At 45.4% G+C, this 27025-nt stretch overlaps 1 protein-coding gene across 4 annotated transcripts in view; it reads left to right on the plus strand.

Annotated features, from left to right (window-relative positions):
• TENM4 (teneurin transmembrane protein 4) overlaps positions 1-27025 on the plus strand; it is a 757738-nt gene that overhangs the window by 613137 nt on the left and 117576 nt on the right. For all 4 annotated transcript variants that reach the window (XM_090030685.1, XM_090030687.1, XM_090030688.1 and 1 more), the window contains 2 exons: positions 138-323; positions 18529-18675. In XM_090030685.1, coding sequence (XP_089886811.1) covers positions 138-323; positions 18529-18675 — 333 coding nt within the window. The remainder of the gene's footprint in view (positions 1-137; positions 324-18528; positions 18676-27025) is intronic.

The following is a 27025-nucleotide window of genomic DNA, read 5'->3' on the forward strand; positions in this document are numbered from 1 at the left end:
ATTAGTGTTATGAGCTGCAGGAATTCCTTTCATTTGCCATAAGGAGAGGTAGTGAAGTGTGGCTGCTTTTCTTAAAAATAACATTCTGGCTTTCTCCCTCCCTTTCCCCCACCCTCCTCTTTTCTCCTCTCCCACAGAGATTTGTGCAGCGGACTGCGGAGGACATGGCATTTGTGTCGGAGGCACCTGCCGCTGCGAGGAGGGTTGGATGGGCACAGCCTGTGATCAGCGGGCGTGTCACCCACGCTGCAATGAGCATGGGACATGCCGGGACGGCAAGTGTGAATGCAGCCCAGGCTGGAACGGAGAGCACTGCACTATTGGTAGGGGGAAAAATACTTTTTAAAGAATAATTGACGACTGGGGAGGAGAAGGGGAGCATGCTTAATTGAATCTGTGTGACTTAGTGTAGCATGAGCACCTTTGTTCTTGGATTTCAAGTTCGGACATCATACATTTTCATGTGGGAACAAGGCAAAATGTCCTTTCATTTGGTGATGACACAGCCATATATATTTTTTATGATCAGAAGTGAAATATACCTCTCTAGAAAGTTTGATCTCACAGAGACAAGCCACCAGACCTCAGCTAGATGCTTTGAAAAACACCCCTCTGACTTTTGCAAAAGGTCTCCTCATCTGCCTTCGAGACTCCCGTCTGCTGTGTCAACAGCTCATTCAGAAACATGCAGCCTGTTTTAAATTTCCATTACCCTGATTCACTCCATTATTTGCACAGCTACTTTGGTTCCCAGCAAAAGAGGAGAATTGCATTCCGAAAACTTCTCGCGTGTTTTCAGAGCAGTCTCACTCAGTCTCTCTGTCTCTAGCCAGCTCACATCTCCTTCTCACACTGTGTTTGTGTTTCCAGTGCATCTGGCACTTACCTTAAGCTCTGAGCTGATGGCATGTCTATTATTTACCAGGTGCCATCAGTAGGCTTATCATTATGCAAAATAGCACAGTTCCTGCCTTAAGGAATCTCCTGTCTCATTAAAGATCTGGTTCGAGTTTACATTTTCTCTTCATCCGAGTTAACTTTACTCCATGCTGTACTTTTATCTCTTTCTTGTCTTCTTCTATCACCCCTTCACCCACATGAGTCCTCTTCAGTGAAATACCCTACCCACCCAACAGAAACCAGATAACTACCAACAGCAGCCAAATCACATGGCAGTAAGCCTGATTGTGGTCTCAGATATGCCAGGATAGGTCTTGTTCAATTCAGATTTGGCCAATGACACCAGCCGCTTTAGATTTACACTGGTGCCGTTGAGTGCAAAATCTGGCCCTCTGCTTTTATTAATGTCCTTTAGAGTTCCTTTGTTTTGTCCCTGCATCGTTCTGACTATAACAGTGCCCAACAAGACAAACAAATCATGCCATATAAAACCTACTGCTGGTAATAAAACCAACCACCAATCATACCTGGGCATTGCTTTGCACTTGTATCTGTGTATGCTCAAATCAGCCATGCATGTAGCCAGGTACATCTGCACACACAAAGCTAGTCAATAACTGAAGCCTGATCAAAATGCTTTAATTCCAGCACTCAGGTAACGTAATGAGCCCTGCCTGTGTCTCTGTTCTGGCTTATCATTTATTTATGCTAATATCACCGAACCACATTACGGTCCCGGCAAGCATCCCTAATGAAAACTGTCTGGCACTCAGCAACTCCCCCTAACACATTAGAAATTACATTCTGTTTTCTTTTCCAAGCACCTAACAGCTCTCAGTTTTTCCCATGAATCGGGGGCAAAAGTCCCTGCCTTTAAATGACTTAAAAATGAAAGGAAAGCAATCGTGTGTCGATTGAGGTGCTGCAGATTTTGTTTGTTTATTTAGCAATATTACTTGATAGTTTCATTAGTAGAACTTTGCTTACCAAACTCTGGAAATTTGGGTGATCGATAGGGACCAAGATTCATCACAGTGTATGAGGGAATATATCTACATGTAGGAAAACTTCCTGATTGCAGAAGGTGATTAATGCGGAGGCCATTCACGCACCAGAGGACTCACTTCATAGAACGGTTACCATTTTATTAGTGCAAAGGCAAAGACAAAATGCCACTAATACAGCATTCAGTATTTCAATGCACAGCCCATAGACCTGAATTGTTTCAGAACAAGAGGTTTTCTCTTTCATGGTAATTAAAGTTACCACATTATTTGTGGCAGTCCTCCTTTTAAATACACGGTACCCACGTTATTACAGTAAAGGCAAACACCGCAATGCAGCAAGAAGCAAGCTTTTAATGACATCCACTATACTTCCCCACAGCCCTACACTCCCATCGCAGGGCTGTCTTGGTTTTAGGAATCATCCTTTATTTTCAGTGCCAAAATAATTCAGTTTCTTCTTCTCCCTCCTCCTCCTACGTGGTGGTTTAACAACAAACATGTACAGACTTATGCCTCTGAAGCTGTAAGCCATATTTCCTAAACGTATAGACTATAATGGAGATTTGACAAAGTCATAAATATCCGGGCAAATTGAATAATGTGTGAGGGAGTCATACGCAAGTAATATTGGCACAGATGAAAGGACATTGGCTTGGAATTACATTAAATGTGTGGTAAGCATTCCCCTTGTCCTTGTGTAATTTCCCTGCATGGCAACTTGTTCTGTTGAGAGTAACCCTTTATATGTCTGTGTCATTGTCAGCCTGCTTTAGCACTGACCAGCATAAAACCCCATTGCTGAAGTAATGCTTTAACAATATTGCCATGTGTGCAGGTAACATTGATAGCAATGGATGATACAAGTAAAGGAAGCTTCTCCTTCCATTTCCTGTTGAACACATACGAGAGTAAGAACTCCTTTTATTTCTCCTTTAAGGTCCTAGGAAGCCCTTTCTCATTATGCCGCACCACTCTGATCTCAGTGGATTAATTGTGTTTGCTCATACAAAGACTTACGATAGTGAGTACAGTAGCTCAATTCCTCACATTCTGAGATTTTCATTAACGTAACCTCAGTTAATTCCCAACCAGGAGATCGATGCAAAAGCTTGTGTTCCTCATCCTAATTCAGTCATTTTAGTGCATTCAGGCAAGAGAGGAGAACATAAGAGTTGATTATAGAACTGCGGGAGTCTTTGAACCCAGCAGAATGGGGAAATGTATTTACTCCAAATTCCTAAAATCAAGAACTAAGGTGCATACACAATGCAGCCCTCAGACAATGGAAGATTAGAGAAGTAGAGAAGCACCTGTTTTTTTAAGAGGTCTCACTATTCATTAGCAGCCCTTGAAGACGACTTGGGTTTTTCAAGGGTTGACAGTGAATGGTGAGGACTAGTAAAAAGGGTTTTCTAAGGGAGCCCGTGTATTAAGGTGGAATTCCTCGTCCCTCCTATGACTTCTGAAGGGCAAAGTTGCAGCCTGGATTTCCAAGGGAGGCTTGTAAGTGGGCCACAGGGACTTGTGGTGGATGAGGCTGTGAATGCCACATCCATCCAAGCCTGGCCACAAGCTTTACATAAGGAGAATAAGCAATTGCATTCACCACTGACGAGTATCCACACTGCAGAATGTGAAGGATCCTGTCTCCTACCTCTGAGATGCAAGGGCAGGACTCCACCTGGCTGCTTGGGCTTTGTGAAGGGCATTCAGATTTCATCTGAGTCAGAGGCTCCCCTGAATTGCTTTCTACAAGCCAAAAAGCCTTAAGGCTTTGGTCCAGGTTGTGTATGATTGTACGTACGTGCACATGCAGAGGAGAGGGGATAAAGTGCCTCCCTCTACGGAAATCAGCAGTAGTCACAGTCCTTGCAGGATGACAGTCGCAACACAGGGGCCAGGGACAGAAATTATGCATAAACCGGTGTAACTGATCAGAAACCAGTTCAAATCTGTAACACAACAGAAGTTCAGTGCACATAAAACACTTTCAAAATAGCCAAAACCGATTCAGGATAAACCTGGATGGATGTAGTATCAGACTTAACTGATTTAGGTTAAATCAGTTTATTGAACTTCTGCCCAGATCCCCTCCAGACTCAAGTTCACTCACAGGTCCCCAGCATCCCAGGATGCTTTGCAAACCTTCCCCTCCCTTGCAGCATGGGCCCTGGCCCAAGCTGTCTGTTCCAACTGAGCAGGCAGATGTGCTCTAGCACCCTCCAGCTTCTGGCCTGGGCCAGTGCAGGCATGTGGCTGCATTTCCAGAATCAGAAGTTGCTTATCAGTTCAATCTATGCAGGTTAGGCTAATGTGAAGATTGAATCAATTCAGCCTCAGGCATTTTGACTGTCTATACTTAGCCAAGATGCTAGTGCCAGAGGTAGATCTGCATACTCAGCCAGCAGAGATGGGCAGGGCCATATGTTCTACCCAATTGTGGCTAAACACACCTGACTGTTGCATGTCTGTCCAGAACATTAAGGGCCAGATTTTTAAAGCACTTTAGCCAGCTGAAATGGCAGGAGAGCACTTAGTGGGGGTTTCAAAAGCACCTTGGCTCCTTAGTTCCACTGATTTCAGAAGGAGTTAAACAGCTGGGTGCTTCTGAAAACCCAAGTGAGCAGCTGTCTGAATCTTTAAACACCTCAGTACCTTTGATACTGCTCTGAGATACTCCAGCAGTGTGTTCCCCAGTAAGACCCAGACAGACAGCCATACCCCCTCTACACGTGGGCTGTTGCTTATGGCACAATCAGCTCCTTTTTTTCTTATTTAGATTAACTCTTGATTTTCAGCGGTCTGCCCTGTAGGATTGGTTTTCCTCTATGCTTTTGCGTAAATAATCACACATGCTCGAGACAGTCTGGGCTGCAATCGGCGCCTCTCAATTTCTGCTTGAGCGGCTGGAATCCAAACAAGATCCAGTTCAGTTGGATTCTGTTCTCTTTTCCCAAGTGCTCAAACATGTCAGTTGTGCCAATAAAATGCACTTCCCATTTTGGTAAGCAATAAAACAAGGAACCAGGGGCCTAGCGGTACACTGCCCAGGTCGTATTCCACCTATTAGGTACATAAATGGATGTAGGCACCTAAGTGCAACTCTATTCTGCCCTGGTTGAGTCCCTGGAAAATTGTTAAAGCAAAAGGTGGGCAGGTCATCATCTTGCTCACTGCTGTTTTGTGACTGAGTCTATAGGGGCAGATGATGGCGTGTAACACAAGGTGATACAGTCATGGGTTTTCAGGATTTGAGAAGGGTAGAAGAGAATTACACTTAAGTGCCTAAGTGCCCTTAACATGGCTCTTTAAGACCTGGCCCAGGACATTACATGTGACCTCCGCCTGGTTTCACAGCATCCATGGCTGAATGCAATGTGGCACCTTGTGTAGACCCAATCAGTCCAGCCAGCATCAGCCTCCAGGCTCCACAACTCCAAGAAACTTTTCTTCATTGGGCTGAACACAGCTGGGCCCTGGATGACAGGGAGAGTCAGTTCTGACAGTGAAGACTAAATGCAGACACCAGGGTCAAGTGTGGACACTATCTTTATCCTTGTGATGCTAGCATAAACTCATATAATCTCCACTGGCTCATTACCTGAGGGCTGCATTCTGGCCCTGTCTATACCTGTGCTGTCTCGCTTAGAGTCCAGTGACTTAACTGGTATTATACTTATTTTTTTGGGTGGACGACAGGACAGAATCAGGTTGCGTGCACATTACGGCGCCTCTTTTTCCTGCACTCCCTAATTTCATTCCACCTGCCCCCTCTCCACCTTTCCAAAGGAGTGCTCACAGGGCAGAGAATGGCCTTTTAAAACCCCAAAACAGAGGCCTGTGGGAATACTATGAACCCAGGAAGGAAGATGTGTGTGCAAATTCAGTAGTGTGGCATAAATAGCTGCAGACTGGATATTCTCATAAGAAGCCTGTACGGCCCTTCAAGCCGTTAGAATGAAAAGGCAGGATCTACAAATAAATGGCACAGTTGGCTGGACAACTCCCTCCATTTTTCGCCCCCTCTAGAAGCATTTCCACATTTTAAAGTTGCAACCACAAAGCGAAAGCTGGCAGAGGTTTTTGCACGCTCTGAAATGTTAAATCCAAATTGCCACTTCCTGGACTGGAGCAGCCACCCAGGCTTGTAGGAAAGCAGTGCTGCTTGTATTCAGTCCTTCTGTGTGGGAGTGATTTGTAAACCTCATTCCCTAGCTACAAAGCTGCCCGGTCAGGTCTAGCTCTGATTATGGAGGCCCTCTCAGCTCACTTACAAAAGTGGGCTTGTGCTTTCACTCACCCATTAGGCTCACAGGAGTCTAGACTCAAAGGAAAAAAGAAAGCTTCTGGGGGTTGTGACCCTCCACTTGGGTGGTCTCCGTGAACCGATCCATAAGGAGAAATTCCTTATTAGGACTCTCGTTTGCGAGTGAGCACGCGCGGAGCATAGGAGTAATGCCTGCACGGGAGGCATAACATTTTTACAGCGTTTACTTGACAACAGCCACGGGAGAAAAGTATTTGTGGGTGTGGAGACACAAGAGGGGAAAGCAGAAACATTCCCAAGGCTTCTTTTTTATATATATATATATATATATATGTAGAAAGCAACTGCTGTTAAGAAAAGGGAAATTAGGTTAGAGAGGAGATTTCTTTGCGCCCCGCCACTGACTCTTGGACAAATCCATTTGGTGATGGTTTTCAAAGGCACTCGCCTCCCATTGACTTTCAAGGGAGAAATGGGCACCAGATGGCCCTCAATCCTCCAAAACCCCTCTGTGCATCATTAATCCTGCCGCAGAAGGGCTACACTAAGGCTTAGCTACCTCACTGCTTCGCCACGAGGTTAATTTAGTATTTGTAAAGCGATTCAGTCCTGGACGAAAAGCTGCTACGTAAAGGCAATGTAGAGTGGTCCAGGGTAAAAGCCTTACTGCTTCCAAAAAGGCCACAGGGGACCAATGCTGCTTCATTAAGAAAAGGTAATATGATCAGGCAAAGTGGAAGATGTTCAGAATGGCTCTGTTTCTCCTCAAACAAAGGCAAATAGTGGCTGCATAGCAGAGGTGGGTTATTGCAAGTGGTCAGAGCCTTACCATGTCCTGCCATTTATATTTTTTTTACCTTCCTGTTTCTCTTGCTGATCGGATTGAGTCCTCGCAAGCAGACTAAATGGATGTTTGAACACAGCCTTCCTCAGTTCTGCGACTGCGGATAGCTGTGTTCCACCTTACCCTCCTTTCTTCTCTCCTTGTAATCAAAGTTTTTCTTTTAATACCACAGCAGACTTTCCTTTGCCTCTCTAGCACCTGCACTGTCTTGTAGCAAGCCGTAATGCACTTATTCAATCCTACCTTAAATGTCCTGTCTTTTATCTCCCAAGCTCACTATCTGGATAAGGTAGTGAAAGGTATGGTCTTCCTTCCTCTTTTTTCCTGTTGTTTTTGTGTTTAAAAACAAATGCACCATGAACATGCTGTCTTGAGGTTGCATCTTTCCTCATTGTTACAAAGCTCACCCTAACTGTCTGGAAGAGATGACTTTTCAGTCATTTCGGCAGGATACATCTCGCTGGAGCTTTGTCCTCTGCTGTGATCTTGTGTTAACATTGTATAAGTCTTCCCTTCCCTTCCCTCCACACCTTCTCTCCATGTCATCTCTCATCCCCACCCCACCCCACCCCACCCCACCCAGCCAGATAATGAAAGTCAGGAGGAAACAAAAATGTCTGTCCTGCGCAGCGATTGTTTTATAAATGTATGTGAGCCGTACAGTACAAGCAGGTGAGTGTGCTTTCGGTATGAAGTCTCTCTATTTTGTTATTTACCTGATAAAGCTTCTCCAGTCTCCTTAAATGAAGGTATTTTCCATTATATGGGAGTGGTATGACCTTTCGCCCAAATTTTCCAGCGTTGTGAATCGGCAAAGGTTCACTGATTTACACCCTGGGAAGATGTGGCCCCACGTGCCTATTCATGTTGGTCAACCAGTTCCCTCTTCCAGTGTGAATCAGAAGGAAACAGAGTTACTATATTATGAAGCCAGTGCAAGTTGCTTTCAGGCTACCTGCTTCAGTTGTTCCTGACTCTAAGCTGCAGTTCATGGTCTTATTTAACTTACGAAATTATCATCATAATGGCCAAAATTGACTTTTAATTAGAAATATTGACTGCAGTTCTGACATGCTCGGGAACTTCGTCGAAGTGCCGAGGCACTAAACATTTCCCGGAAAAGTATAACAAAGTGACAATAGATGTGATTGAGTAGGACATGAATGCCCTTCTAGGTGGCTGATTTGACACTAACAGCAACATGATGTTGACACTGTGCAGAACAACGTGTTTGCCATTTAAAAAAAAAAAGACATCAGCTCAAGGGAAGCAGTTTCTACCAGGAAGCTGAAACTTCTTTTAAGGTTATGAGCAATCAGAAATGGGAGCCATAGGAGGCTGGCGGAGAAGGACAAACAAGCCAAAATATTTTTCCAGTGAATGGTTAAAATAAACTGTCTATCTTGTTGCCTTTCAGGGTGTCACAAAAAATGTGGTTTTCCTGCCAACCATTTTTCGAGATGAATTTATAATATAGGCTCCCTCTGCAACTTTGGATGGTATTAGACTAGTTCAAATACAGCCGCAAGTAGGGAAAGATTGCAAAGATTGCAACCATCCAAAAATATTTTAATGATATGGAAGTGTCAAGGATTTTAACAATAATTACTCCTTTGATGAAAGAGGACCACGGCAATAAGCAGGGCATGTTCCTGAATCTCTGGCTTTAGACTGATTGACTGTTCTGTGGCAGTTAATTTTCTCTAATTGCGCAGGGTCAATGAAACATCCTTGACTTGCTTTAAATTAAAAAAAAATAAAAAGGGCTTCTTTGTAAGATCAAGGAACAGGGGAGCCCCTTTGTATATCGTTATGGAGTAACAGTGGTGGCATTCTTAAAAGAATATATAGGTCAGCACAAGACAGTGTGATCAGACCCTCCTGCTAATGTTGTACATGTCAGTGCTTTACATTTCAAAAACTCTCAGGATTTCTTCCTTTCATCTCCACTTATATTGGAGACGATTGGATCAAAAGGTAACAGATAAGCACCAAGGGGAAAGAAAAGATGAAAAATCATTTTGCAGAGCCTATGTCCTTGAGATTCAGGGGCCTGATGTAATGATTAGTGCCCCCTTCCCCCATCTCACTCTCCCAACATTTTTTTTTTTTTAAATAAGCTTTCTGTAACTATGCCTTCTCATTCTGGGCAGCCTTCAAACTAGTCATCATGGCCAAGAAGAAAGGCACATTGTGCTTTTTAAATTTTTGCAGCAGATGAGGGGTTAAGTACCAGGCTACGAATAAACCACTCACTTGTCCTTTACACATTGCCTCCTTTGGAAAGATTAGGAATAAGTGAAACATTCAGCGTACAGGATTTTTGCTTGGTTAAATACGGGGTGTGCATTTCCAAAATGAAATTGCTCGTGCCATTTTGGCTTTCTTAATTATTAACATGTTTCTGGTTGAAACCTCTCCCTGGTAATCCTGGCTGGATGAGGGTCAGACTGATTTCCTGCAGGCTTTCCTACTGCATTAATATAAACCAGGAAGTCAGTCAAGACTTTAGACTAAGTCACTTCTTATTTCAGGCTGGAATGGCAGATTTCATAAGCAAACTCCAGCGTGGTTAAAATCAAGAAGCTATTCGCTAACAAAAGTCCTCTTCATAGTTTCATAGTTGGTCGGGTCAGAAGGGACCTGAGCAGATCATCAAGTCCAACCCCCTGCCATGGCAGGAAAAAGTACTGGGGTCAAACGACCCCGGCAAAGTGTTCGTCTAGCCTCCTATTAAAGACCCCCAGGGTAGGAGCCAGCACCACTTCGCTTGGAAATAGAGGATCCTAGTCCTCTATTTTAGTAAGTTTGGCGTAAGCCTGACATTGGACCTTCCTGATTAACTAAACCCCTTTGTTGAAAATGTACAGTGATCTCCCTTACAAGTTAATTTAGTTTTGGAAGATTTTAGTGGCTTGAAAAGGGTTCCCTGTGTCTAAACTGCTATTGGAACCAGCAATATCACCCCCAAACGATTAATCTCTGATTATTAGCTGATAACTTGCAATTTATAGACTAACAAATTAAATCCTAGCAAAGCAAAGGTGCTGAGCCTGCTCATCTCCCATCAAAGTCAATAAGGACGGTGGGTGCTCAGGTTTTCTGAATACTGGATCATTTCTTTAGGTGCAGCTCAGTTACAGAGGTTCTCAAGTCTCTGCAGCACCCTTGCCTTGCTCACCCAAGTAGCATGCATCTACTTACATTATTAAGGTCCATAAAATGTAGCCGTAGTAGGCTAAGAGTCATCTCCTTCAGTGCTTCTGTCACAGGTGACTTTGAAGTTGTTGTCCCTGCTGATCACAGGCAGTTGCAGGTTTTTTGTATCATGTTCATCCTGGCCCTCTGGACGCAGAGCTTTCCCCAGCACCCACTGGGATGCGCTGGGCTCATGGAGGAAAGACAAAGAAGAGGCTAAATGAATTCTCCTGGCACTGTTGGAGATCAGACCCAGGAAAGAATTATCCCTTAAGCCAAATTTTGAGTGGCAATGAGGCTTAACTTGAAAGTAGTCCCAGCTGGACTTAGCTTATAATTGGGACTAATTGGGGAAGGGGAGGAGGGGGCTTAATTGTTCAGATCATTAGCAGTTGATGATTCTGCCTACCAGTCTTAAAATGGCAGGGTAATCTCTTGCAAATTCTGGTGAACATCCCCTTCCACCATGATGTTCCCTTTTGCCTAGTTGAAACAAGTCTGTTTTTAATCCCCTGTTTCTCTGTGGCCAGCCTGAAGTCCTCACAAGGGGACAAGGTGGCCTCCCCTTCTTGTCTTAAAACCCTGTTTCTTTCTTAAAGCAGGACCTGAGAGTGTTTCAATTAAAAACTCACATGGGGCTTAGTCCTGCATTACCAGCTCAAATAACATTTAGTGGCAGCTGAAGAGATTTCTTTCTACAGTCCTGTTCACTTTTTTAATACCCCCAAATGTCATTTATTAAAACCAGGCAGGCAAAAGAGACAATCAGCGGCACCGGCCATAAGAACACAGGGCCCAATAATCACAAGAAGCATGGATCTGGGGAGTGTTCAGCCTCTGCAGAATCCAGCCTTGCTGCTAACGCCCTGCATGGCCTTGCTGCTTTATTACATAGGCTTTGCCGGGCCGGGGAAAGGTTAACTTGCTTTGTCATTTCACAGCATACTTTCAAGCAAGCTGCTGTTATGGAATGCAAAATAGTGTCTGCACCCATAGTGGTCATAGCTGTGTCACAGACTTTAGAGCCACATAATAAATAGTATCTACCTGATCAAACAATTATGGTTATTTTTGGGGTCGACAAAACAGAGAACTCTTTCCTCCCTCACCATTCAAATGTTCAGTCTCCCCCTCAACCTCCTTAGAATAATGTATTCAGAACAGACAAAGTTCTGTCTTCCCACAGTGACAGCTTTTCACTATCTTAAAATGTCATGACTTTAATATCTGGGATATTATAGCTTTGCAAGGCTAGGAAGAGGTAAAGAATAATTCTTAGCTTGCTAGTGGGACTTGCTTCTAGACCTGGAAGACCCCTGTACATTATACATTGGACTACTGGCATTACTTGAGCTCCCTTTTCTCATACACACACACGCACACAGATACTCTTTCTCTTTCATGTGAGCGTGCACGCACACACACACACACACACTATATTAAGGCTGTTTAGTCTATCCATCTGCCTTCTAGGCCACACTAGGGTACAACTGTATATGGTTCAGGATATATGAAAACCCATTCAAATTGCTTTAAACAGATTTCGCTTATATACAAATGAATTGGCATTCACAATAAAGGATATAAGATTGAAAAAAGTCCCCTCCTGATCCAGTCCCCTGCAATCAAAGATAACCAAATCATGTAATTTTTTCTATAAGCCTAGCAAACCCTATGTTAAAACTATTTGGGATTCTCATCCTTACCAGTCCTCTTAGAACCTGGCTCCTTTAAGATTCAGAAAATAGGTTTTTACGTTTCTGTTTTCCAGCGTAGTTCTTCAGCTCTTTTCTCTTCTGGTGTTGATTCCCCAGATGCATAACGTATTTCCTCTTAGACTGTGTTGGACTAAGCTAAACAAGGCGATTTCTTTAGTCTCCTCTACTAAGATGTTGTCTCAGTTCCACCTTTCGTTGTAACCCTTCTCTGTATATGTTCCAGTTTGAGCTCATCCTTTCTGAACATAGGTGACCAGAATTATACACGTTAAACCATAGGAGGTCTTCTAGGGGTCTGTACACAGACATTTATACTATTTCTGCAGAAAATACTTAAGACCGCATTTGCCTTTTCCATGACCTCATCACATGGGCAGCTCAAAATCAGCCTGTGACTGACCCATGCACCCAGGTCTTTCTCCTACTCTGAAGTCATGTTAAAAGACCATGGACTTTGCACAGTCAAGCACTCAAAAGTTAAGAAAAGCTAATTAAAGGCGCTCAGGCACCCAGGGTTGCCAACCCAAGAACACTTTTTTTTTTTTTACTGACAATCTAGAAACTTCTTACTAACAACCAAGGGTGTAGGTTGTAGCCGTGTTGGTCTAAGGACATAGGCAAACAAGGTTCTTTAGTTGAATCCAATATCTTTTATTAGACCAAATTAAATAGTTGGTGGCGGGGGAAATTTAAGCAAGCTTTTGGGTTTAAAAACCGTTCGTTAGGCTGGGGAAGTTTCTGTAGTTGATGTGTGCTCTTCCTGGATTATTAACAACCAGACTTTTTTATTGACGTGTTTTTACTGATACATGTTCAACATAATGTAAATGTAGCCCTTTCCCCAGGCCCTGGCTGGCATTTGGAAGCGCTGGGCTCAAAATTAGAGATTTAACACCAGCAATAGTAGAAAAGTTTGGCTGTCACTAAAAAGTTTGCAAATTGTTAGTAAAATAAAAAAGTGCTTGATTTGGCAACACTGCTTAACCGTAGCAATGATTTTACCCTGTGCTACCTTCATCACAGGGTCCCCTAATCACACCTACACCTTGACACCTATGATTGCACCTTAAACCATGCTGCCCCTCACTCCCAGCCCACACCTTAACTTAATTCCTGCCAGACTCACTCCCCACATCCCAGCATGGACTCCAACCCACTGCCATTTTCCCTACTTCCTAGGCATATGGAGCTTTTCTGGTCATGCAGACTCCTTTTCTGTCCTGCCCAGGGCCTCACAGGCCTACCTGTACTTAGGGTGAAGACAGCGCAGCCATGGCAATGACTGGGACACTGCAGCAGCAGCACATGGCTGGGTCAGAATGGGAAGAAGTGACTGACACAGTTACCTACAAGACACTGAGTTGCAGTCCTGTTTAGATACCAAGAGGTGCTGTTTTGCTCAATCTATCAAGGACATCATTTAATCTTATTCTGAAAGCAATGCCAGAGTTTCAAACAAGCTCAGTGTTTCTTAGTTTTCTACGGATGGCTCCATTTTTTTATGGAGTTCACAGACAGGCATTTTTAACCTCTTGTTTTACAGACTGTCCATAAATTTATAGACAGTTGGCAACCCTGCAGGCAAGCATAAGTCTTCCCTCGTGAGGGTATGCATTATGATACAGGGGTTTTTGTTATACAATGACATACTTTTTCTCTACAGGAACTTTGCCTCGTTCGGTGCTCAGGATAGAGAGTGTTCCCAGATGGGTAGCTGTTTAATAGTCCTTTTTTCCCATCACTCTTCAGTATGTGACCCCCACATACCTCCTGCATTAAATGCACACTGTTCCCTGCATACAGAATCATTCATTTCCTGTCAGATTTTTTACTGACGCACTTATCATAGTATCTCCATGCTTCACCATTATTTATCTTCATGACACTCCCTATGAGGTCACATTATTCCCATTTTACATATGAGAAATTGGCATAGAGATATTGAGGCCCAAACTTTTGGATATATTTTTTGGTTCCCAACCTGAGATACTAAGGGCCTGATTTTTTCAAGGTACTTGAGCCTGTTATGTTCAAAGTGGAGCTCCCATTGACCTCAGGCACAGCTATGAACCCTCAGGAGCTCATCAAATCAGACCCCTGGGATTCAAACTGAGTACCCAAGAAATAAGGACAGTGGCCACCTGTGAAAAGCCTGGTTCTAGGGACTTGCCCAGTTTCACAGAGGCAGGGATACAGTCCTGGTTCAAGGGACTTGCCCAACTCAAGGGCAAAGGCAGGGATACAGCCCATTCCCCTTAGGGGAGGTTCAGTTGCCTTAGCTGCAGGACTATCTTTTCCTTTCCTATAGTTCCCTATAGCTCCCTACCTCATTCACCTTACACCTTCCAACTTCTGCACCAAAAAGTTCAGAGAACCTGACAAGAAATAACCACTAGCATATAACCCTGAGTTGGTCCCACTTCTCCAATAAACACATGAGAGCCATGTGGAGGAAAGTAGAGTATGTGAGCAGGCCATGAGAGACTGTGTATGCATAATGGGGCCCAAGTAAGAGTGCACAGATGAGCTTTATTCCAGGATTTCCTAACTTCTGAGTGCTTGTCTTAGCTAACTGGGTTTTGATGTTGCATTTGTTGCGATGCTATTTTCAAGAGATTTTTTTTAACAAACTAAGAAAATCAAACCCCACAAAATCGTATCATGTGGAACGACCCTGACTCCCCCAACCTGGATCTGGAACTTCTGCCCTCTCAAACCAGGAACTGAATCCAGGAGTATTTAGTTTTTACATTTTTCAGACATCTGTAGGTATCTATGAACCCCACCTACAAGGTCTCTCTTCCCCTCCACAGGACATGTCCTCACAGAGGATAATAGCCTACTGCTGCTACCAGTCACTCTGTGTGCTCAGGTGATAACATCTTATCCTGCTCACCCCTCTCTTACCAATCTCGTGCCCTTTTCTGTCTTTGGCCCTGTCTGACTTTACCCCCTCTCCCTGCGTGGTAAGTCCTGCACAGCTGGCCCATGACAAAGTTGCTTTATGGGCATTGAACATTCAGAGCCCAGTAAACTCAGAGGAGCTGTGAGGAGATGGACTACGACAGTGTCTTTGGAGAACATAGCTGCCAGCCCACAACATGTGTGAACCGTGAATTTTCAGAGGCTTCTAATCTGGCCAAATTTGGGTAGGTTTTTAAAGGGAAGCCAGACACCAGGGCAACCACTGCCAACTTTCAAGTCCCTGCTCAAATGTTTTGGCTTCCAAAAGGGACAATTGTAAAACAGCTGAGCCAATTCCAAAACAACTGAGCCATTTCAGCTGAAACATTTTAAATAAGAATGAAAAAGTCTGAAAGAGACATAGATATCAAAAAAACGCATTTCACAAGTTTGCCCCCACACTGAAGCACCCTCATGCCCCAGTCAGCCACATCAACTTCTACACAAGCAGTGCTGTGGAGTAAAATCTCTGCGGCAGAATAGTACCACCCTGCTCTGGAGTAGATTAGTTTACTGCAGCCTAAAAGCCCTGCATGTGTAGATGCTGAGACATTTACTATGGAGCTAAACATGTCTCGTGCAGACATGCTCATAGAGTCTGTAATGGAAAATATCATGTGGCCTTGCGGCTTTGACTATAGGCTGTGCTATCAGCTCTGTCTAAATATAAGTACTAACATTTACCTGTGTGTGCGTTTGCATGCGTGCATGCACACACTATACCCATATTTAATGGACTGACAACATATGCGTGTGTTTAAACATAAAAAATATTTAAAGTCCTTTTTAAGATATTTTTCTTATTCTGTCAGACCCTTTTTTAATTGGATCCTTGTAACTTAAGACTTTGAAAGCAGATGGATACTAAAAAAAGCACCCAGTAAAAATGTTAAATGCACTATAAATCCTGTTTTTAAAATCAAAATAGCACTTCTCAACTGCATTTTATCCATGCAGAATACTTAACGATGCAGTAAGCCATAAAGTTGGTATCTTTGCTTCCATGGTCATGTTGATACAATCTTCATAGTCTTTAGTTTCATAGTTGTTTGGGTCAGAAGGGACCTGAGCAGATCATCAAGTCCGACCCCTGCCATGGCAGGAAAGAGTACTGGGGTCAAATGACCCCAGCAAGGGGATTGTCAAGACTTGTCTTAAAGAACCCAGGGTAGGAGCCAGCACCGCTTTGCTTGGAAGTTGGTTCCAGATCCTAGCCGCCCTGACCGTGAAATCGCGCCTCCTGATATCTAGCCTAAATCTACCCTCTGCCAGCTTGTGACCGTTATTCCTGGTCACTCCTGGCGGTGCTGGGGGGAACAGGGACTCCCCCAATGCCTGCTGGTCCCCTCGGACTAGTTTGTAACAGGTCACTAGATCCCCCTCAGCCTTCTCTTTTGCAGGCTGAGCAGGTTCAGATCCCGTCGCCTCTCCTCGTAGGGCCTGCCCTGCTGCCCCCTGATCATGGAAGTGGCCTCCTCTGGACCCTCTCCATGCTGTCCACATCCCTCCTGAAGTGCGGCACCCAGAACTGGACGCACTACTCCAGCTGTGGCCTGACCAGTGTCGCCTAGAGGGGAAGGATCACCTCTTTGGACCTGCTTGAGTTGCATCTGTGGATGCATGATAGGGTGCGGTTGGCCTTCCTGATTGCATCCCCACACTGCCAGCCCATGTTCATCTTGGCATCAATGATGACTCCAAGATCCTTTTCCGCCTCTGCACTGACAAGAACGGCGTTCCCAGCCTGTAGGTATGGTGCTGATTCTTCCTCCCCATGTGCAGCACCTTGCACTTGTCAGTGTTGAATCCCATCCTATTCTCATCCACCTCTGTAACCTGCATAGGTCTGATTGTAGCCTATTCCTTCTTTCTAACATGCCCACTTCCCCCCACATCTTAGTGTCATCAGCAAATTTGAACAGGGTGCTTTTTACCCCCTCATCCAAGTCGCTGATGAAGATGTTGAACAGTGCGGGCCTGAGGGCCGAGCCCTGGGGGACCCCACTGCCCACGTCCTTCCAGGTCGAAAATGACCCATTCACCACTGCTCTGGGTGCGGCCCTCCCGGCAGTTGGCGACCCATTTGACTGTGTGGGTGTCGACACCCCAGCCCCCCAGTTTTCTAATGAGAACGGGGTGAGAGACAGTGTCGAAAGCCTTCTGAAAATCCAGAAAGGCTATGTCCACTGCTACCCCTGCATCTAAGGATTTGGTGACCTGGTCGTAGAAGGTCGCCAGGTTGGTCTGACAGGACCTGCCCCTAATGAACCCGAGTTGGTTGCCCTGAAGCATAATCTCCCCTGCTGGGCCTTCATGGACATGCGCCAGGATAATTCTCTCAAAAAGCTTGCCCAGGATGGAGGTAAGACTAACTGGCCTATAGTTTCCCGGGTCCTCCTTCCTCCCCTTTTTTGAAGATGGGAACCACGTTGGCCCTCTTCCAGTCCTCTGGCCCCACACCAGAGCACCACAAGTGCTCGTCCAGCCATGCCAGGGGTCCCTCAGTGACCTCAGCCAATTCCCTCAGCACCTGGGGGTGGAGATCATCTGGACCAGCTGATTTAAATACATCCAGTCCCTCCAGAAGTTCCCTGACTAGATCCTCCCTGACCCTTGGCCTAGGTGTGCCTCCCCTGGGGCCTGATCTGGCCAGGGCCCAGTGCGGGGGCTGATCTGGTCCTTGCTCAGGAAAATGGAGGCAAATAAGTCATTAAATAGGTTAGCTTTGTCATCTGGTGTGACGACCAAATTTCCTAGCATGTTTCCTCTGGCCATTGGTGCATGCCCAGTAGAGTGGGCTTCAACATGGTGCTCTGCCTTCTATTCCTGCCTTAGTTTAAAAGCCTGCTGGGTGACGATAACAAGTCAGTTCACTTCCATGACCCTCAGTTTCCCCAGCTCTACAGTGTGGATACTAATAATAATGACCTCCATAATAATAAAAATAATGAACCCTTTGAAACCCTGAGGCCCATGGATGACACGGACTGTAGAGGCCAGGCAGACCCCATTTTAATTACTGTGCTGATCTGTTTTAAAGGAAAGACTTTACTTTAGACCACCGCAGCAAGGGGTCAACTGGTAAGCAAGGCAAAGCCTGGTTAGCAGACAGAAAATGACTGTAATAGTTGCTAAATTATTACTCAAACATCATGTAACCTATATGGCTCTACAGCTGGCAAGCTGTATTACCTTACCAAAGAGAGAGAGAGCTTGGCTGTGCCATCCAGGTTCTGCCGCCTTCCATACAGCGTTGCAAATCCCCAGCACGATGCATAGAGAACTCCAAACCCATAGGCTTGTGACACTGTAGGGTGGGTTACAGCCTGCGCAACTTCTACCCTGGAAACCAAATGGCCTCACTATCCCAGTTGAATCATCATTCAACTAGGGAGGGTGAGGAGCGAGTCCCATGAGCTGGAAGGGACTAGTGCCAGGTATGGTGACCACCCTTCAGCTCTCCAGTGGTGCAATGAACTCCTGGTGGCAAAAGAAACCCTGTACACGGGGAGGAGAAATAAGTAGATGGCAAAGGAAAAAAAGCTGTTGTAACCAGCCTGTTGCAGGTTGTTTCTCTAAGTCCCCCCCTCCCCGGCAGTGCATTTGAATTTGTGCTTGTTTGCCTTGCAGAGGGGTGCCCAGGCTTGTGCAACGGCAACGGGAGATGCACTCTGGACATGAATGGCTGGCACTGCGTCTGCCAACTGGGCTGGAGAGGAGCGGGCTGCGACACTTCCATGGAGACAGCCTGCGGGGACGGAAAAGACAACGATGGAGGTAGGAGCTGAGCGCATACGGTCCATCCGCCTCCACAAACCCTTTTCCAAGCAAGGCCGGCAACCGGTTGGGAGGATGCTGTGTCACGGAGAGTCCTTCCTCAATAGCTGGTGGAGAAGGGGAAGCAGGCTCTGCCAAATTAATTTGACTCGCGTTGGTCTGAACTGAAGTGAAATGAATGCGGTGCTGGAGTGACAGGGCAGAGGAGGGCAAGGCTTATGCTTCCCCAGAACCAGTGCATTGCAGGTCAGACACTGGTGATGTGAATGTCCCTTTGCTTCATGCCACTGTGACACAAAGGGGCCAGAGAGCTTTGCCTCTCTGCTGCGATTGCCACCAAAGCTCTCCTCGATTGCTATGAGCCTGCATATGGATATGAAACAGCAACTTAGAGGCTTAAGTGGCTGATCCCCATGCTCCCACCCCATCCAATCCCACTCAATCCATACTTGATTGATTCTAGTGCTGTCTATAATGATGACAGGCCTGTGAATCAGAGCCTAGTGTAATGCAAAGTTAATATTCATAGTTATCTCATTACAAAGGAAACCCTGGTACAGTGTGAAGGTTTGAATTAGAGGGCAGGAGATGAGATATTAAATTTGAGGTATAAGGGAGGCTGCATAATTTGTTTTGTTGTCACAGCAAAAGGCTTTGTAAACCACAAGCCTGGGCCAGGACCCAGACTGTGAAGTGGAGACTGCATTTGCAAGTGTCTTGTTTTATCATATTAACAAGAGCAAGGCAGTTAAAAAAAACCAAAAACTCTTAAGCCAAGTCTGTGATTATCTGTTTCGCAGCAACCGGGATTTTGATTGAATATTTAAAATGCTTCTGCACATCTGGCATGGTAAATGGACCAAATTGTCCCCTTAGAAAAGTTGTGGGAGGGAGGGGGTGAGGAGGAATCAGAGCCCCACACAAAGAGCACAAGCCGTAAAACAAAAGTCGCTTATTCCCTTGCATGAAACTGAATACCACTGTATAGGTTTTTTTCTATTTACAACTGACACAAGGCAGCAATAAAGTTCACCACACCAGATGTGTAAAAATATGGTAAGTATATCCAAGCATAATCCCAGCTTCTGTGGAAAAAAGTTGTCATGTCTTGGAGAGAGGGCAAAAAACCCTAGGAGGTAATCCAGCCCAGAGCACGATGGAGCTCACATATGTAACATCAAAAAGAGCATGGTCAGACTCTTGGTATGTGAGGCTGTAGGGGGAATCCTGGGCAGAAATGCCATAGTCCAAAGTACTTGCTTATTACATGGAGGCACAATTGGTCGCAGTTACCTTCAGTGGGACTATTGCTCGACTTGTTCCTAAGGCAGTAAACATAGATCGGAGAAACAAAGGCAAGTGTGATTGTTCTTCGGGCAATCACGATGCCAAGAGCACTGAAGGAGCACTGGCTAAAATAGTCCTGCGTTCATCCTAGAGAGCACCCAGGGTACGCGTGGGGCTCAGGGCCTTGCAGTGGTGCCTATTAAAGGCAGCATTTGGTTTATTTCCACATATTCTTGGTACAGCAATGCAGAGCTGGTCACAAGGCAGCCTTCAGCTACACATACCAGTGTGGAAGCAATGCAGGTCACTTCATTCCCAGAATAACCTTCTCTGCACACAGAGCCTCCTTTCAAAATAGTTTTTGCTTTGAAACAAGCTGGGGCTTCACCCCGTCTGCTGCACGTGGACTTTTGCTCCACTCGGGTTCCCCATGCACTGGTTGCAGAGCCCTCTCTGAAATGGGTGTCTGTCTGTTAACCCAAATTTCTCTGGGTAAGGGGAACCTGAGATGCAATTGCTTTCATTCGGTACTGGGGGACATCTAACCTACAGGGGCAGAGTAAGAGCTACAGGATGTGGCTTGCTCTTCAGTAACATGAAGGCTACTTAGCCCCAAAGAAGCAAGGGTAGGTAAGTCATGGCCAAAGTCATTCAGAGACCGACTCAATGCAGAAGAGTCTTTATTTCAGTTAGAGCGAGGGTATTCCCAAGAGCTCTCCTGCCAAAAATGTAGCATTTGGCAGGCCTGTCAGTGCTATTTCAGCACCCTGAGTCCCATTAGCTGTGCCTGTGAGGGACCTCTCAGAGTAAGTCTGTTGACTGTTGATTGAACCAGAGGTTACATTACCGTAATAAAGAGCAGGCAGGTATCCAGGTTGTAGCCGTATTGGTCTAAAGGAAAAAAGCAATCAGGACTCATAGTAGAGGTGATGTCTTTTATTAGACCAACTATATCTTTTTCTGCAAAAATCTAGTTGGTCTAATAAAAGATATCACCTGTGCTATGAGTCCTGATTGTAATAAAGAGTGGGTATTCAACTCAGTGTCACTGCACAGAAAACAGCAGAAAGTGGCCCACCTTTAACCAGCCTAAGGGATTTGCAGGAATTGGAGCATTTATTGCTCCTAATGGCAGAAGTGTTTCCAAAAGGCGTGCAGAGAGGAAGCAGGAATCCCCTTTAGTGACCCTCTTATACTGTGGGATGTGGCAGAACGGCTCTGTTTCAGCATCTGCGCTCTGAACGTGTCTCTGCTGTGGCCCTCCTGCCAGGTGGTCACGGCAAGGAAGTCCTGGAAAACTGAAGCAGCCAAGGAAACTAAATGGGGGAATGCCTGTTCACCAAAACACCGCAAGGGACGACAAGGTCCAGTGGTCACAAACTCCTCCAAGACCATTTTAGGCTGAACATAAGGAAAAACTTCTTTACTGTGCGAGCCCCCAAGGTCTGGAATAGACTCCCCCCAGAAGTGGTGCAAGCACTTACTCTGGACACTTTCAAGAAACATTTGGATGCTTATCTTGCTGGGATCCTTTGACCCTGCCTGACTTCCTGTCCCTTGGGCAGGGGGCTGGCTGGACCCTATGATTTTATGAGGTTTCTTGCAGCCCAAATGTCTATGAAATCTATTAAATTGTCCCATTGGGATCTGGAAGTCGATTTAAGGGCGTATGCATATCCTCACTTTAGCTCAATGGACTGTTTCATTTCTAGCAAGCATATCTCCTACCAGCAGTTACCTCTGCCAGGAACAGTGGGTGGGGAATATCCCACATAGCTCATAGCTCATGCTTTGTCTCTCTGCTCTGGGGGAGCCATTGCCCTGTATGAATCACTGTTAAATTCAGAGTTAAAGAGTTAGAAGTGTTTGGCCACTTCATCAGTTTTATAGTCTAAAGTTCTCTTGCTGGCTAGAGTTTCTAGGGGAGCTATCAACATGGACCTGCCATCCAAAGGTCCTGTCTGATTTACATATAAAGGCTTTATCCTGCTTTTGATTTTCTGCAAAGAAGCTGGGTCCAAACCTGGCAGGAAAAGTTCTAAGATTGAGTAAAACCCCTGAGTCCTGCAGGAAGCAGCGCTGACTACTTGGTCGATGGCTTTCTTCCCTTTCAATCATGATTTGATGAGTTTCTCTCTGTAAGGTGTTTAGTGACATTTGAATGTAGTGGGTAAAATCCAAGTCCTGGCAACACCTGGTCATAAGAGTCTTCATGACACCACTGGAAGAAATTGCTGTTCTTTTGCCCTTTCTGGATTCCTACTTTAATTGTCACCCCTACCTTAATTCCCCTCCCAGTTTCAATGGGGCAGGATAGTCCTTCATTTCTTCTTACATGCTCTATATCCTAATCCACAGAGTGGTAGACACTTTACTTATAACATGCAGAGGGGTCCTTTGGGATTAAAAATGCTATGTAAATATAAAATGTTATTTGAATCATTACTAGCTAGATTTGCTCAGTCACGAGGGAGGGAGAGGTCTTTGATCCTTACATATAAGACCCCCAAAAAATCTCTGGTGCTTTCCTCCAATTTAAACAGGTCCACGGGGCTGTTGCTAGTGACTTCTGGAACTACTGGGCATTTAAAAACTGTTTTTATTTTTCCAGTTAGAGTAACCCTGACCCTTCCCAGCTCATTTAGCATACCAGAAGGGCCCTCCAATTTTTGCTTCTTCATAGCAGTGGGGTCATGATATTAGCTTGATGATTTTCTCTGGAGAGGTGACAGAAGCACTCTACTATTCTCTTTCTTCTGCAGTAGCTGAAATAGCGGCACCTCTGCCCCCCCCAGCTTGTGTCTTTTTCATAAGGTATGAGTGATGCACAGTGTTACCAACGATGAATGTCGGGCTTCAAACCACGCAGGTCCCCTCCTTCCCCTTTCCAAGTGCAAACTGTGTTCAGCTTGTTCCTGCCCAAGTATTTGAGAGTCCCACCTTCCTTTCCTCCACCCCACTCCTTCAGAACCAGTAACTTAAATAACAGACCATCAAACAATCAAGCTATTGCAGTTTGGGTTTTTGCCTTTCTCTGATGCATTTAGTAACAGCTGCTCCTGGCACAAGATACCAGGGCCCCTAGAGCAATGCTGTGACCTTATCTGATCTGAAGTCTTAGAGCCAGGTTCTCAGCTGGTGGAAATCAGCATTGCTCCAGTGACTGCACCAGAGCTCATTGACTTCAGCTGAGTCGGTCAGTGTGCACAATGAAGCTCAGATCCTGTAGTTTTGCTCAGTAGGTTGATGAGCAAGTCACAGTGGTGGGAGGAGAGTGGCGGGTGCCTGACATTCCTCACCTGGGAGAAATCTGGCACTGTACTCCAAGGCCTTTCTTACCAGCCCCCGGGAATGTTTCGGGAAGAGCTGGCTGGAAGACATAAGATGCTCTTGCGCCGCGTAGGGCCCAACTAGAAAAGAAAGGCAAGGAGCCAATGCAAAGAAATAGGCAGCATCCGAGGAGACAGACAAGCAAAACTCCATCTTTACAAGTGCGTTGGCTGCAGGCAAAGTGAGGGAGCTTTTATTATACACACTAGTTCCAGTCTCTTTGCTGCCCACATGCTGTTTAGAACCTGTGCTAGAAGCCTGCAAGGCTTTTATAGAGCAAGAAGATTGACTCTGGGGAATTTCAGGGGAGCTTTCAGGTTCCCTGAAACCATAAAAAACAACGCATGAATGTGCTCGCTGCATTTACAAAGGGTGGGGAAGTGTTGGAAACAAAATGCACTTGGGAAAACAGCCATCATATATTAACATTTACTGGCATGGAGAGACCCAGGCAGAAAGCAGGGTCATGTGGAAGACCCACTGAACACTGCTAAAAAAGGAAGAAGGAGCAAGCTGTACTTGAAGAAGACCTGACTGGTGCCACCCCGTTGTTTGCTGGAAAACATTGGCTTGATGGAGAGTCACTCCTTCCTCAAGTGAGAGAGAAATGTGAGGAGTTGTCATTTTCCAGGTTTTAATTCTGTTGCTCTCTGGTGGGAGAGGTGGCAGTCAGCTCTGTTGGGAGTGTGTTGTGACTCTATACGTGAAGGTACTCAGAAATATAAAGCATATCAAACTTTTTGCTTCAGAGCAGGAGAGCCGAGGGGCTAAGAGAGACCACCTCTGTCATTCTCCAACTCCATGAGTTGGGAAGTTCACAATACTTTTGGCTAATTTGCCCAGGCCAAAGTGCCTCTGGTTGGTATCATGGAATAATAGTTGCTTCTCCTTCTGTGGCCAAAGAAGCATGTCATTTTGATACAGCCTGACTAGGTGAGAAATGATTGAGAAAAGGAAGGAGTCATGATGATGATGCTGTTATGCACAATGAAGCAAAGATAGGCATGGGCTTTCTCTGGATAAGCCCAAAGGGAAGAACTGGATCAATTCCAAAGGCAGTCACCGTCACCATCGCTGCCAGCTCTTCTGGCATCAAGAAGAGCTCAGAGGATGCTGCAAGCTTCAATAGCCAGCCACTGGGGGTACATCTAAAATGGGGGGAGCAATCTGTCCTAGCCAGGCTGTCCCGAGCGTGACCCATTCATGCACTTTAAACCTGGAAGTCTTCCAATGAGGCCTCTCCAGAGCACCTTGGTGTCCAACAGTCTGAGAGCGGGTGCTGGGGGGGACTCCAGAGCGGGCTCATTGGTGCACTTCTCAGTTGGCAGGGCATGCAGGCAGGGCATGCCTGGGGAGGGGGCATCCTGGCTCGTACACACTGCTGTCATGGAGTAGACTGATCTATGATATTCATTACTAGAGCTTGGTCACCTAAAGCAATCCAAACAGGTCTTATATCCTTACTGTTTACTTGATCTTCCCACTCTCACTTCTGCATCTTCTTCCTGAGTTGAGATACACAAGGGTATGAACTCTTTAATGTAAGAATGGGGGTTTTTTTAATGACACATCTGCTCAAAGGCTCACACTGTGACCTAGCATACCAGATGCTGCTGTGCAGAAAGCTGCTTCTTTTCTTACCGTAGACCACCCCCCTCCCCCAACCATGTGCTGGGCACTTGACAAAAGTGGGTAAAGATATATTCCTGTTCCCAGAGAGCTTGAAAAGCACTCTAATTCTGAGCACTGTGAATGGACAGGTAAAAACTAGAGCCAGTGGGTAGCAAGAGAAAGGACAGAGGTCACAACGATAGGATGATGTGGCTCCACGGCAAGGAAGATCTGCATCTCTCCATCTTTTCATTGCATTTCTATTTAGGTTTCCTTTGACTCCTCACTCCTTTTGCATGGCCATGCTAATACAAGGCCAGATGCTTCATCCCTGCTTTCTTTGCCAGTGGAATTCATCCCTGGGCAGAGCACAGCAGAAAGCCTCTTCACCACACAAATCCCATCAGTGTCAATCAGGTGCTGGTCCTTTGCACCCTACAGGAGTAAGGATTAATCAGCATGAATACTTACTTGAGTGATGAAGTAAGCCTGATGCAGCCTATTGGGTTTGCTTCTTTGGCCTGGGTTACGTAGGAAGTCAAATGAGGTAATCGCAGTGGCCTTTTCTGGCCTTTACATCTCAGAAGCTGTGAATCAATGAGACAGCAAGAATAATCAGCTGTGTTAACACTAGCTGCAGGCATCCATAGTTTAAAATCTCCTCTTCTTCTCTGTCTGTGTAATACATCTGAAATCATTATAGGGCACTTAATCATCATTTTGACAGATAATGTTGCCAAGAAAGGAATTACGCTGTCATAGAATGGTGACAGAAACGAGAGCGAGGGAAAGAGACTTACAAGTTAGGGTCAGATGTGTTGTTTTTAATGCCTCTTCCTCCTGTCCAGACCAAGACAGTGCTCCTTAGCACATGAGGGTGGCTACTGGATTTTTGTTGCTGACTGTGATGCACAAGATTTTTCCTCGTTGCCCTCTGTTAGTGAAATCAGTGGCAAAATTCCCATTGACTTCAGTAGGAGTGGGACCAGCCCTTGAATTTGTCACAAGTACTCGGTGAAGATTGCAGTGCCAAGGTTCACCAGACTCATCCCTTTCAGAACAAATGACCCGTCTTCATGGTTCCAGTTAGGTCGAAGAGCCCCGTAATCCACTGTGCATGGCAACACAGTCCCATTCCTGCCCCGGATCCATCACGGCACTCTACATGCAGCACCTGTCAGACTTTGCTTAAACGCATAATAACATTCCTAGCTGAAGGTTATTTGCATTCTGCTATTGATGTTAGCATGACGGATTTTTGTTGCAGCATCCATAACTCTGTAGAAATGCTCTATTATTCAATCTCACGGAGCTAAGACACTGCCCATTAAATCAGCCGACACAATTGTGGGGCCATGAAAAGTCACAACTAATTTGAAATTTTATTAGCTCTCAGCTGATCTTGTTTACAGCAGAAGCAGTCTCTTGAAAGCGGCCCTTTGCCTCTGTATAAAATGTTGATCCTTGGCACCTTGCTGGCGTTGCTTGCGGGAGACGAGAATCTGGGAAACTAGGCTGTGAAAACTTGAGAGGGAAATACAAGTCCTGGGGCTACTTTGTGGCCAGCAAGTGCTGAGAGTACCCACAAGGAATTCAGAAATGAGTTTTGCTGGTCCCTGATTAGGTTTTTGTGGGTGCGAACATGACAGCCTGAGTGCAGGAAGGAAAAAAAACACTTCGCACTTGTTTCATGGAAAGGGAGAATAAGTATGAAAGCCAGCTTCTCCACATAACCAGTGGACACAAAGGACACCTGTACACATGCCCGGTGCCTGCTCCAACTCTTGCTAATTAGCATGCCTTGGAGCAGACTCGATTAATTCAGGCTGCTGGAATTAATCTAATTAACTAGCACGCTCCAGCAGCCTTGGCATCACATGTATTCAGTGTTCCCATGCTTCAAAATGGTAGCGGGGATGCTTTAACTAAAGCTCATTGAATATATGAGCTGCTGCAGATGCTTTAATTAGAGCGGCTCCTGAGAACCGCTGTAATTCAAGTGCTCCCTCCCACCCTCCCCGGAGCACATGTAAAGACACCCAAAGTTTCCTCGAGGTTAGTGATCGGCTTTGCACCTCAGGCTCTTAAACCAGGCCCAGGAGCTTTATGGGGTGTACAGAGT

The sequence above is a fragment of the Crocodylus siamensis genome, chromosome 1 (genome assembly GCF_052110815.1).
Source record: "Crocodylus siamensis isolate JL-2025a chromosome 1, ASM5211081v1, whole genome shotgun sequence".
NCBI classification, from domain to species: domain Eukaryota; kingdom Metazoa; phylum Chordata; order Crocodylia; family Crocodylidae; genus Crocodylus; species Crocodylus siamensis.